General features: G+C 39.7%; 1 protein-coding gene across 2 annotated transcripts in view; it reads right to left on the reverse strand.

Annotated features, from left to right (window-relative positions):
- Window positions 1-14,296, reverse strand: part of VMP1 (vacuole membrane protein 1) — a 66,023-nt gene that overhangs the window by 9,007 nt on the left and 42,720 nt on the right. For both annotated transcript variants that reach the window (XM_026861396.1, XM_026861397.1), the window contains 3 exons: window positions 12,994-13,074; window positions 9,252-9,368; window positions 6,754-6,815 (listed from right to left, as the gene is read on the reverse strand). In XM_026861396.1, the coding sequence (XP_026717197.1) occupies window positions 6,754-6,815; window positions 9,252-9,368; window positions 12,994-13,074 (260 nt within the window). The remainder of the gene's footprint in view (window positions 1-6,753; window positions 6,816-9,251; window positions 9,369-12,993; window positions 13,075-14,296) is intronic.

Genomic DNA, 14,296 nt, shown 5'->3' on the forward strand with positions numbered 1-14,296 from the left:
TTTAAAACCTTGGAAGTCTTATTTTATCATGGAAATAATAATCTGAAGGGAAACGAGAACCACAATAATCGAATAGATGGTGCAAACAAGCTGCCAGGCTCCCAGGCTGAAACACACCGAAGCCCTGCTTGGAAAGGTGATGCAATAGTGAGTCACAACCCCATTTTATGGATGATTTCTCTAATATCCACAGCTGTTAATTTGGAAAAACCGTTGAACTGTTAACACGGGGCCTGATCCCGTCAGGCTCTCCGGCATGTACACTTTTGTCCTCGTCCGGACCCTCTCAGGGTCTGGGGACAAACAGCATCGTCCCCGTTTTGCTCAGATTCCGCTATCTGGGCTAGCCCAGCTACAGAAAAACATCCTCTTAAGGAAATGCCAGCACTACAATTCAAAATGAAGACAACAGCGACAGAAATTTTTGAAACAACAGAAAACCAAAGTAAGAGGGGGGGAAAAAAGCATTGTGCGTTTTGTCAGCACAAAGGCTGCACAGGCTCAGTATCTCACCCTGCCATCCCCGAGCAAGCATGGCCCAAGGCCAGAGATTATCTCAAAAAAAAAAAAAAAAAAAAACGGAGTTAAGTGGCACTGAAGAATGTCACAAACGACAGGGAGGTGCGCTGGGATGGACTCTGCCCTCCCAGTACCTCCAACTCTCTTAAAAATAATTTATTTAAATCAGACAAGCTATGGACAGCTAGGCCACAGGGCCAAAAGCAAAGGCCTCCACCTTCCAAACAACGATGCGAAACATCATGAAATCATCACACCCAGCACCGCGTCCTCCCACACTCAATTTCTCTGTGTTAAGATTCACATTTCTCCACTCCCCTGTAAGAACACAAGAAAAAAAAAAAAAAAAAATCCATCCTGCAGGTCAAAAGCATTCTGGAAGAGGCACCATATTTGGTTATTTTAGCCATCTCTCCCTCAAAAGAAACTGGAAGATTTGCCCCAGCGTGGTATCAGCTTCTTCGAAAGTCAGGTATTTTATCCACCACTGAAAAACAGGTTTCAGTGGAAATATTTTTATGCCACCGGACAACAGCAAAGCCGATTAATTCATGTACTGCGTTCCCTGTCTAAACAGAGCACCTTTCTTCCAGCAAGTTATCTGCACCTTCAAGGGTTAATTTTTTTGCAGACAGTGATCTAAACAGGCTTAACGGTTAGTATTTTAATGAGCTGTCATTTCCTGTGCTGATAAAGATTCTCACAGTATTTAAACCATCCATTTCCCTGAGGCTCCGCCAATACCAGGACGCTGCCCGGTGACTCAGGGGACCTCGGGCTGACTCAGCCCTGACAGAGGATGATGATGCTGCAGCAAACCTGGACCCTGGCTCAGGAGGGACATTCACCGCAAAACCTGGGCTCCCAGGCACGGAGGGAGCAAGCACAGCCTTCAGCTTCGGGCACCGCCACGTGGGCCTCGGGACGTCGGGTGAAACTCAAGATGTTATCTGCGTTCAGTGTTCTGAAAGCGCAGAAAATCAATCTGGTTTATGGTCAGGATCAACAGAAACATTTGGGGGGTTACAAGGCTACTTGGCAGGCCCACTTGCTTTGCGGGATGAAGAAAGAAACTATCTTCATTTGAAGATTACTAAACTAAAACTGCTACATGTTTGACGTCATTTATACCTGGAGCTACACTCCAATATCCACATTAACCAAGCTGCCTGCAAAACTTTTTTTTTTTTTTTTTCCCTCTCTCCTTGGGACATTCTGTTATGTTAAAATCAATGCTTTCAAAAATAGCAATTGCAACATCTCTGAACCGCTGGTTCTTCACTCTGCTCAATATTGCTCTTTGTAAGGAAACTTTTATTCGTGTTTTAAAGATAGGTTTTTGCACACAATTTAGAAAACACAGCTTGCTTGTTCGGAGTTAAATCCTACAAGCCTTTTGTAAATAAACTTTTATAATTCTGTTGTGATCCACTGGAAGGTTTTCAACACCAAAGCTCCTCAGATTTCATCCACATCTTTGTCCCTTTTCAAGACACTAAAGCCTTTTCTGTGCAGAGCTGATGTATTGTGTAGAGGGTGTACTAGGAGGGCAGAGTCCCACAGGTTGCTGACACACCTGTGGGAGGCAAGCCGTCGATTTATTGTACCAAGACATGTCAGGTGTATTGGCACAACCTTCCAGAAGCGTTTCTCTCAGATTTTTGAAGTCACTGCTCAGCTATCCATGTTCTCAGCCACTTCAGGTTATTTTTGCTTGAATTCTACTACACAGGTACTTATTTAAGTACTGATTGGAACCCATTTTTCAAAATATCCTTTCATGAAGACGCCAGTTCAAGAGGATAGGAACTTCCTGGCACACCTGTGAACCCAAGGTCCACCCGGTCAGGAGGGGCAGTTGGCAGGTTGTGCCTGGCTCCTCCGATGCTGCTCTGCCCCGAGCAGAGCCATGAGGAGCAGAGGAGATGAGCTGGTGGAGGCCACGCTACATGGCCAAACCCTGCTGAAGTCCCCCCCAAAACCCCCAGGCAATCACATGGTACCATGTGAATCCAAAAAAGGGCTCTTCCCACCCCAGGCCAAGTGATTTCTGGTGCAGCCCTTTTCCTCACTGTAGCTTCTTGATTTATATTCTAAAGAAATAACCTAAACACATACTGTAAATTATTTTTTTAAAAAAAACATACCATCTTTAAGCAAAGTTTCCAGTTCCCTCAGTCACCATGATTTCATTTGTCCTTTTTTTTTTTTGTGAACAGAACATCACGCTCCTCACAAGAGTCAACTGAGATTAAGTTGTGAAGCAAAGAATTACGGCACCATAAATAGCAGCAAACTGGTTTGTCAAGGCAATGGTTCAAGTACCTGTTACCAAGAAAACTGTTTTTCCTTTAAGAAATCACTCAAACCTGCCCGCACAGCTGGTAAGCATGACAATTTGTTCCACAGAAACCACCAGGTTAAGAAACCCTTCGGTAACACTGATATTTTGGGGTAAATTCACAGGTCTGAGTTTGTTGTTAACATGTCTCACCCACAGCAAATTAACTTCTCAAAACCTGTGCAAGTGCACAATTTTTTATTTTTTTTTTTAACATGCATTTCACTGGCTTTTATTTAAGCTTCAAATTAGTTTATGGACTCAGTTCATTAATTGAATAGATAAGTCTCTACTTCCCTTAAAATCAGCAAGGCATCACTTGCTACAGGCAGCGGTTGACTTATTTTGCTACAATGGAATACCTGGTGTGTGGGCACTTCTCCATGTTCATGCCTCCCGTCTCAGTAACTATCTCAGCCCCTCTAATTAAAACCTTCCCCAGCCTGAGTTAATGGTAAACTTAACAAAAAATTTGTCCAAACCAGACGCAGTTGTACCTGTTGTCACTGAAGTTCAGATCCTTCTGAGGGAAAGGCCACGAGCTGCCTAATGCTATATAAAACACGTTTATGAATTTTTTAGGTGTCTACTGAAGTTCTGGAGTTATTAGCTCATCTTCACAAAATACGAACAGAGCATGCTGAATTAAAACAAAAAACCAAAAAAACAAAAAACCTGTATTTTTTTTCTTTCCAAACCTTTATCCAGAATTGATGGCAGCCAGTTTTGCAGATGGTGTGTGTGCTTTGAGAACTATTCCTTTTAGTAGTTTTCTGTGAAATTCTTAATCCACATTTTAAACTGCCACTTCAAAGAAAAAATGTGATTGTGCTTAAAAGCAATATGCGTTGTGTGACTTCATAAACAATCCTGCAGCTGTAGGTTAAAAAAAATTAAACGGAAAGATTTAAGAGCCAGAAGAAAACCCACAACGCACATGATAATGAAACATTTTAAATGGGCTAGGTTTGGCCTAAACCCAGTATCAAAGTATTTTACATGGATGATCAGTAAGTTAAACTCTTCTTTAAGTGACAGAATACAAGCCAACGCTCTTACACACCATCTTTCCTCACAAAACCTTAAGCACGGAAGAAAACCCGAGAGGAAAACATTATCCTGTTGTAGCATTTTAGAGAGCAACAACTTTAAACTATTAACTGGTAGAACAGGTTGATAATTGCCAGCCCCACGCGAGCTACCAGTATCTCTGTAATCCTCCTCAGCTTTGTTTTCAAGAGTCCTGCTGGCTTCAGCTTCTTAAATCCACCCTTGTCCTTGTTCCTTCTAGCAAGGCTCAGGGAGCAGGGCTGTCATGTGCCTTGCTGCCAGCCACCACCCAGCCTTCTTACCTTTATTTCTGCACACTAGCTGCCATTACTGTTTTCAAAAATTTTTTGTGGTAAACAGCTTCTTAATTTCCTGCCACATTTTTCTTTTCCTTTTCTTTCTATATTTAATTAATATAAGGAGTATTTTATGATCCTTTTGTAATGGAGACCTAGACAAAACAGTAAAATCTTATTACCCTAAATTATATTAAAAAAGGCTGGTTGTGGCAGGCTTAGTGTGCAATGCCAGCAGCATCCAGTAACAGAAGTAAACAACTGTGGAGCTGTGGGCAAGGTCTGCAGGTGAATCATTTTTGCTTTTTGGCCAAGACTCAAGTAGTTATCGAGAAATTCTCTTTGGCTTACAAAATCAAATATTCTCAGACTTTATCTCATAACTTAATCTTCTGTCTAGATTTCAGTTATCCTGTATATTAATATGTTCATTATTTTCAAGTATTGTGCTTAGACATTTCCTATTGTGTAAGAGCAATATCCCAGACCAAAAAAAAAAAAAGTCTTAAGTCATTGTGTCAGATAGAATTTGATTAAAATAAAGTTACCGACCATTAAGCAGAACTATATTTTAATTTAATAATACGGGATTTAATGCAAGCTATTGTTTAACATGGTTTATAGTCCACTCTAGAAGAAATTGATGAGGTAATGCTAGCAGACAGCTTGAGAAAAGTCAAGGATACCACGACATTCCAAAAATCTTACTGTCTCCCGAGAACATTTTTTAACTCTGACATCAACCATCTAATAAAATCTGAATCCAGCAGAGGTCTTGTGAATGCATTCGAAGTAATTTGATGCAAAATTATCTCCAAGACAGATGAAGTAGGAAAAAACTACTAGTTTTGGCTTAAAGATTTTCAGGAAAGTAAATCTTTGGAAATATACCTGACCTAGCAGCAGTGCAGATCAAGAGCTACTAGAAAATTGTCTAGTGTGACCAACACTAAGAAAACCTAACTAATCATGGTTAAAACTAGCCACATTTTTTTTAAATAATTTTCTAAGCAACAGATTAATTTTGAAGTTGGTTACAAACCAGACACCCAATCAGAAGATCAGGAAATAATAAAGTCAGGATTTGTTTCATTAGGTGAGATGCCCTAGAATGTTTCTTCTGATGCTCCTTTTTCTCTGTATAGCATTACTACTTCAAGTTTACATATTTTAAAAGGAATTCTTTCCAGACATTGCTCTTGAAACTGTTCTTGAGGAGTGTGGATTTCTGGATTTTATGTGAAAATAGTTATTACAGTTTGGAGAGCAAAGTGTCAATCACTCTGCCCCATATAACAAGTGAAAGGCCTTGGAAAAGTAGAAAAACCTTAGAATTGATTTTACGGATCCATATTGGGTATCTAGTTTAAAAAAACAAAACAAAACCAAACCACAACACAAACCAACCCCCCACAACAATAAGGCTTTCTATTTAAATGTTAGAGACTCACATTTAAAACTTTAAACCTGCATCTCTGACATGAATCTGGTCAGTGTACTGAAAGCAGGCAGCAGCTTTCCCTCCCCAAGGCCACAATTGCTCCTTGAACCATTAAGCATGATTTTTTTGATGAAATCCATATGATTTGATCCAGTTGCCTACACTTAATTAAGTTGCACGCTTAGTTCGCATTCAAGCAGCTTATGAAACTTCTGCATGGTTAGAGAGGCACAGTTGCAACATTATTTGCCGGATTACCAGGCAGAAAATGTTAACGTCAACAATGGATTTGAAAATTACACAGAATTTCAAGACTGAACAGGTAGATAGGAGGCAAAAATCTAGCACGTCATCATCAGTGTCCAATCTTCACTCAAACCCACTGAGGCAACATGTAAGAATGTTGTTTTAATTGTATTTTTTCCCCACCTTCCCTAACTGTTGTTGGCTGGGTTTTTGCTAAGTTTTCTTGTTTTAAATTGAGATTTTCACTGAAAAACTAAAATAGTCATCCGTTACTAAAGAAAATTAAAATAAACCAACCCAAGCTTTCTCCAAATAGGAAGTTTACCCACAAAACCTGCCATTTCTGCTATGAAAAAATCAAGTTTACTATAGTGGAGATACAACTCTACACGCCAAATTTCTCACACTGACATTTTATGAGAGGTTTAATATTTTAAATGTATCAAGTAGTTGAGATTATGGAAGATGTTTATTGTCATCTTGGGACACTGCATAAATCACAACAGTTCATTTTTTGTCATAGGATCATACTACAACATTGAAGAAAGTCCATAAAAATCCAGTCTATGTGCAGCTAAGAGCGTAGGGATCTATAACTGGAGGAGCTGTATCATATTTCTGGGTGAAAGTTAACCACGAGTACTATGTACTCGGGCCATCTGACCTTCAGTGCTATTATGTTTCTTGAAGTACTCAAAGCTCTTGAGGCGAGGAATGAAGTTGCAAACAAGACCTAAATTAAGTGTTGGCCAAAGCCTGTACTTCGAAGCACAGCACAATTTTCAGCACATCTAGCTTGACTCCTCCAGTATTTTTCCACTTAATGAGCAAAGGTATTACTCTGTTAAAGAATTACTCACCCAATTAGGGACACCATCTGCTCCACTATATGTTTGCTGAATGTTATAATAACGAACAGTTTCTGTAGGAAGGAAAACACCAGTTAGAGAAACATTTGATCTGAAGGGAAGCAGAGACAATGGGGTACAACAATTGATGTTCCTTTCCAATCAGACAGCTTCTCCAGTACTCAGTTTTCCCTTCTCTTCTCTTTCAAGATCTTTTATTTTTTCGATACTCTTCAAAAAGAAGCAGGAGAGAGCAAAGCCGTTTACTTTATTATTCTATTTCCTCACAGACTTCATTTCTTGCAATGTTTTTGTAGCCTGTGTTACTAACATTCGCATCCTCCCCAAACTTAAAATTCCCAGAAGCTCAAGGTCACTTTACTCCGTCAACAACGTTTTAATGGAAAAAGTCATCACTGTGCACAAAAATTCACATCCCCTTACACAAACACATGTACTTAAAGCTCACAGAAGTGAAAAATAATGTATCTTTTACTCCCTTAGTTGATGTGCTTCAGACAGAAACATAAAAAATACTTAGTGAAGAACAAAGTAAGAGCCACTGGGTACGTGTGTCTGTGTGAAAAACAGACTGTCACTCTCAAATGCAACAGACTATTTGGAAGAGTAATTTCAATAAGAGAAACTTATTGTAACACATAGCTTTTTTTTATTTTTTCCCCAGAAAATCCAAATGTCCGCAATTATTTTTTTTTTCTAGCTTATTCTTCCTTCTCTTCTAACATAATTAAAAATTTTGTTAAAATACCCTTTGCTAATTCTACTTTTGTCATATTTGACAGCTTGTTCATTTGCAAAGAGCGAGCAAGACGGTGTGCAGATGTGTACACACACACACACAAACAGTTCCCACAGTTCAAACATGATCTAACGAGAACTGCAGTCACTAGTCTGGAAAAAAGGGATGTGACTAGAACTACACAAAATGATTTTGTGGTCCGGAGGAAGAGGCCAGTTAAAAGCAGTTCCAGGATGGCCACTGTACCAGAGTCACTCGCTTCCTGTCTAGAGAAAGATTTAATTAAAAGCCTTTTCCATGACTCTTACATTTCCTAAATCCCAAATTGCAGCATTATCATTACAAAAATCAAGGCTATTGCACAAGAGTACGCTTGAAATCCAGCATCGCAGAAAAGAGAACTCCAATAGCTAAACATATTACAAAATAAGATGATTTACCAACTGCGCAAGACACTGGGAAATATTTTTTCACTTACATTTGATCTGAGTGTGGAGCATTATAAATTACATAGTAAACAGTCTGCTAAACAAGACAAATAAAATAATCAAAGAAATATTACACAAATACTATTTCACTTTTCCATGTTGCCAGAACGAATTCTAACAGTACGCTGAGTTAAAAGCAGAAAGATTAAGGTAATGGAGAAAAAGTTGTTCTATCACAGTAAATAAGAGAATTTTCTGTTTAAGGACTGTTCAAAGTAAACCAACCATTTACAAAAAGACGGGATTTAAAAAAAAAAAAAAGGGTTGAAGATGGAAACCTTCAGGGCAAAAGAAAAATTTTTAAGCAGCTGATGAGGGTAATGGGCAAGTAATTTTATACCACTGATAGCTTCTGCTGTTTTAATGTAGTGACAAAAGATTTCCAAGCAAGACGGCTACAGGCATGGCACCAGTTCTGTGGGGATGCTGAAAAAAAAAAACCCCAAGCCCCAGCTGAAAATAGTGGTTCTAATCCTTACAAATAGAGGATGATGTGGTTCGTGACACAGCACTAACCACACTGCCACCGGTACAGAATCACCAGGGAACCAATACTTCATCTTTCAGGGGACAAAATGGTGACACATTTTAAAAGCAAGACTCCAAAGTTTTAACAGCAACTGGGGATTCTGATCGCCAGATTCAGAACATCCAGTAAGGCTCTGCGTTAGCAAGGAAAACTGGACACGCTCTGAAATCAGGCTCTTATAAAATAATATAGACTGAGGACACCAAAAATTTCCAACTGTGCTGGAAAACGATGGACAACACGCCCTGAGACGTACCCTCAGATGCCTTGTGCAGGGCCTGGGCGTGGGGTTTTCTCTGTACATTCAACACGGATAAAAGGGAGCAATTAAAAGTGCTGCTTAACCAGTAAAGGCTAGTTGCAGCGCTCTTTGAAATGAGTATTTGTTACCAAAAAGGCAAGTTCATTATGAGTACGAAGTCCTTTCAGTCTGGTAAAAACCCTAGGTAAATAACTTGGCTAACCACCAATTTCCTGAGTGGTGTAGGCAGCGAGCTCATTAGTTTGTAGCTATAAATTATTCAGTTGCCTCAGTTTTGAGCACACAAAGCCTAGCAGATCCTTTATTGTAATACCTTTGCACCAAATTAATTTCCATTACTTCAGGTCAGGAAGGGAGACTCCACAATTCATTACAAAGTAACACAGTGCAACAGTCAAATAAAATAAAATAAAATAAAATAAAATAGTGGTCTTCACCCCAGAGCCTTAATAAAGGAGCTGTAGTACTTGCCTGGATGTGCATTTTAATTACTGCTTTCCCAATCAAGGTTGCACCAAAGAAGGTCCAGAAAGGAACCAGAAAGTGTCCACATGTTATCCCGGCCAGGTCAAACAGAGGGTTTGGAATCTATGAAGTGCAGGGGAAAGAAGTTCTTGAATTGCAGCACTCACTCAGATGAACATGACTTTGAAACGTTGAAAAAATGAACATTTTCCCCTTATTCAACTTGATCCAAAACTCTTGTGTCTTAATACTTACAAAAATGTTAATGTCGCACCACATAAGTCTCTGGGATTCAGCTAGACAATGTCCCAGACAATTCCATTCTCATGGTCCCTTTCTTACCCCTGGATTTTAAAAAAGCTAACAGAAAGTTTTCCATGTGAAATGCACAGAAACCACAGTAAAGCCATTTTGAATGATTTATCAAGTTTTCTCACTGACAAGCACATCACTCTTGGAAGCCAGTGTCCAAAACGATCCCCAGTGATTTCCATTTGAGAAAATACATTAAAACTGGCATTTATAGTCATATGTATCCAGTTTAAGAGCACTGATTAGATTTTATTAACCATATGCGTTTCATTTAAAATTAAAAGGGGTTTTTTTTTATTATTATTATTTTATTGTTAAAACCGTTGGCTTGACGTTTGGTATTGTGACACTATCTGTAAAATATTTTTTGACATTAAACCAAGAAAGTAACCAAATTCCAACCTTTCACACTTCTCATGCTGCACAAGGGCAGACTGTCTGGGTGAACACGCGGGGCAAGTGTGATTCACAGTAGCAGTGTATTACTGGGCTAATATCCTGCAGTATTTGTCTTGTTTTGTTACTCAAACAAACAAATAAATAGCGTGGATTGTTAAAGACCATCTAGGACAGCAACTCTGCAACTGACTGAATGGAAATCTGAAATCTGTGAGAAAGCTTATGAGGGTTATACTTAGCTGCTACAGACTAGCAATTCAAATTTATGAGCACCCACAGCACCACCTGCAAAGGAAGAAATCTGAAACGGTCTCTAACCATGCCCCGAAACGGTCTCTAAACACGCTCCCCTTCAACTAAAATGATTCTTTACCTCTGACAGCTGTCTTAGGCATAGGAGGCTAGTAAATTATTTACTTATACCACAGCCAGATAATTTTGTTCTTCTGAGCCAAGTCTGCTCTAAGTCTCAAGCATGTTCTTTGTTGGTTGGTCTAACATGTTTTGTTGGGGTTTTGTTTGTTTTTGTTTTTTTTTAAGTTCACAGTAAATTTTAATTACTGCATTACTATCACCATTGGGGGAGCAACACACTCTAGGTGGGGTAACTGTGAAGGTCATCAGTACATTAAACATATCACACTAAAAAGTTACTCAACAAGTCCACATCAGGATATATTAGCAGGCCCGTGAGGTTTTCTGTGTTTTTGAAAAAAACACATACACATGGCACTGAGAGTTGCCAAAAAAAGCCCACAAAGGCAGGAGGGCAAATTCTCACAAGTCACAGCAAGGATCTTCCAGGGCTAATTCTTGCTTTGTTTCCTCCCCAGAGCTGCCTTTCCATAGGAAATAATCTCCAGACAACAATATGGCTTCTTATTGCCACTAAACAACATTACACTCAGTTGATTTCGCTGAATAAACTTGCAAAGTTTTCAATTCAATTCGATTGTGTTTTTATGGAACATTTAGAAGCCACTGCTCGCTAGACCACCACCTGCAGCTGGGACAGTCATTGCCATTTTACAAGTTCCCTAATCAGACAAAATACACCCAACAAAAACACTCTTTAAAACCCCAAAGTAAAATCTCAGTTATAAGAGGGGAGAAGTAAAGGAGACACCTTCTAGCACACAGAGAACCAGCTACAAGCAAGAGAAGCCCTGGAACAAAACCCTGAAGCTCATGGGGGAACACATGTGGAGGGCTGCCCTCCTCGCAGATGCAACAACAATAAAAAATTACATGGCTTTGAATCCGTGTGCTTTTTCAGTGCCTCACCCTTTTACTGCTACTCTGCAGTTAATTCTGTAAACACATCTACAAATCCCCAAGTGTACTGTGGTGGATTCATGGTTCCTCATCCCTCCCCCAACCAGGGCAGCCTATATAAGCAAAAGGAAGCTGGAGCTCAGAGTGCTCTGTAGAACAGGGCAGCAAGTAGGTAAGAAGTTAAGCAAATGTTGAAGTATTACTAAGCAGGAACTACGAAGAGTTTACACATCACCTCTCGTGTTTACCAACTCCTTTCCTCACGGTCTCCATTTATCCACAGTTCCCCTTGTCCAGCCGCTCCGGTAACTCATCCCTGTCATCTACAAGCTGTTGTTCTGATCACCCAAGACAGAGAGACCAGCCTATGCAGGGATGGCTCACAAGATGGTGACTAGAGAGCAATGAGTCAGAGACAGCGAAGGAGCAGCCCACGAGCTTAGTGGACGGAAAGGTTTAAAGAACAGCTTGTAACCTATGTCTCCACTCTAAATATTAAGACGGTTCAAAAGGTTAGTAAATAGAGGTTGTACGCCAGCAACTGTAAGCAGATTAATTCTTTCCAGCTAACACAGGTTACTTACATTTGAGTATTTACCTTTGAGCACTGTCAGCTCTACGATTTTGGAAACTAAGAGATGCTAGAAAAGTGTGCAATATCTCATCAGCGGAGCAGCTGGCTAATGGCTGTGGTTATTCCGGCAGAATTGGATCATAGGGGACCTTCCTCCTTCACTCTAATCACATTTCTGTGCATCACATCCCACATTTTGTGTGTGGGATGGAAGAATAAGGCACACCATTCCCACTGGTTTTCACTAAGCTTCCAGAGAGAGGTTTAAACCTCCAAGGGTTCAAATCTTTTTCTGCTCCAGAAGAACAGTATTATCCTACTTAAAATACTAAAATAATATCAGTGGAGAAGCCTGCGGCACCTATTGCTTAGGGAGAAAAAAGCAGCTACAAGTAGTTTGTTAGTTATATAGCCATGAGGCTCAAACTTGCTTCCTCACTGTGTGCACTCTGGTTCCTAATGACCCAAAGAACTCTCCTGAGGGGACTGAGAACTGCTACGTAAGGAGACCCCCGTCAGCATTTATACAGGTAGCTCTCCACTCTTCAACCTGTGCCTAACTTTGGATTTGAAGGTGTCAGGGACTGTAAGCTGCAGTACATAAACACCTCAAGAAATTACTATACGGTTCCAGCAGAACCTATAGGTAAGAATAAAGCTCTTGTTGTATCTTGCTAGCTCATAAACTGGGCTGGGAAGGACCCAAGAGAGTAACTGTCAGTGGGTGTAGGATCTGACCTGCCAAATATCCAGGAACACAGAGCAGTGAGCGTCAGAGAGGACACGGCCTCAGCATCAAACGCCGGGAGCATCCCTCTGGAATTTTAAGAACGTCTTAGTTGGGTCTCTTGTCACTCTTCCTTACTGTGTGCCAAGCCTTTTGCATCTTTAGTGAAGCAACCTGGTTTTATCAGGTTACCCCACACCATGCTGAACTACAGAGCTGTTAGAATTGACTGTGTTTGGTACTAATCTAGGACTGGAGTTTCTCCGTGCTGTTTCACCAGTTCCACAACCATCCCCAGTTCCCCCAGCACCACAGAGAACACCGAAACAGCAAACAAGGCAGGAAGATCTCCGTATGGACTCAGAGGAAACCAAGTCACAGTTCACAGCATTAATTTCACTGCGGTACATTCAATCTGCAATTTGTGATTATAAACCCCTCTGTTACTGAAATGGACTTACTGAAGCACAGGCCAAAATGCCAAAGAACCCAACTTTCTGCACCAGGTTCTGGACAGCCAGTTTAGCCCGGGAAGCAAAATCCTGCAAAGAAGAAAGCAAAGTATTAATAAAACAACTCTCCAAAATGAACAATACCTCAAAATGTATGTGACTTCAATATCCTCCGTGCTTCAGGATTTCCTAACTAGCAACTGGGAGAATTTTTAAAACAAAAAGGCCAGTTTGGAACTCTGGGCTTAGAGGGAAGAGAGAGAAATTCAGAGTGGTCAGTGTGAACATCTGCCCACCTCCATGTATTGAATTTTGGTTTTCCAACTCTGCAAGTGGCACTGAGTTCACACTGCTATGGAAACTGGTTTTCTAGTATTTATTTCCCCATATTTTTGAAATGCCAGTGCTGCTTATACCTTGTTCCTTAAGCAAGCCAAGGGAACAAATTCCTTCAATACCATTTACAATATTAAAAAGGTACTTTCTCAAAACACAAAGGCAGAATTTAATGATCCCATTACATCCTTAGATCTTTTTCTCTCAAACCCAGGATCTTAATCAAAATAGCTAATTCCAGGCACTCTCTACAATAGACTTGTAAAGTTCATTAAATCCACAGAACTGAATCCAAAATATTTTAAAAGCAACAAAAGGTGGCAGACCATAAAACATCTGAGCTCTTCTTTACAAAGCCATGTTAAGCACAGGCTGCCTGCTTTTATTCTGTGATCATAACTTCCAAACACACTCATGACAAACTCGGGAGCCTCAGAGCTCACCCAATACACAATAAACACTTTAAAAAACAAAAATAAAGATTCTCAGAGCAGTTTATTTGAATGTCAGAAATGCATTTAGAGGAGAATAGAATTCTTTTGAAGCAAAACTGTCTAAGAAGTTGAAGTGGGGGTCAGTATTATCTATTCAGGCCTGGCAACAGCAGTTATAGAAAGCTGAGTATCTTTGGAAGTAAAAAGCTTTAAAAAGTAATTATTTTAATAATTACTATTTTAATTAAATTATTTTTTTTAAAGTGTACAAATAAGCAGTAAAAAGCTGGTTTTCCAGCAGCAATGCAATATTCACTGATTAACATTCTGCAGAAAACTATGAGATAAATTTCACAAGGAAATTGCTTTATTCAATAATTAATGACATTCACTACTGAAGTATAGGATTTAGAATATTATTAATTATTGATGAAAGCAACTACAAGATAATCTAAAAAAAATTTAAACCATTTTAACTGTTACAATCCTGTTGAAACCCTCAATACTATACACCAGTGCAAGTAAATTACAATTACTTGACA

Source organism: Athene cunicularia (genome assembly GCF_003259725.1).
Source record: "Athene cunicularia isolate RWA chromosome 19 unlocalized genomic scaffold, athCun1 chr19_part1, whole genome shotgun sequence".
In the NCBI taxonomy this organism is placed as follows: domain Eukaryota; kingdom Metazoa; phylum Chordata; class Aves; order Strigiformes; family Strigidae; genus Athene; species Athene cunicularia.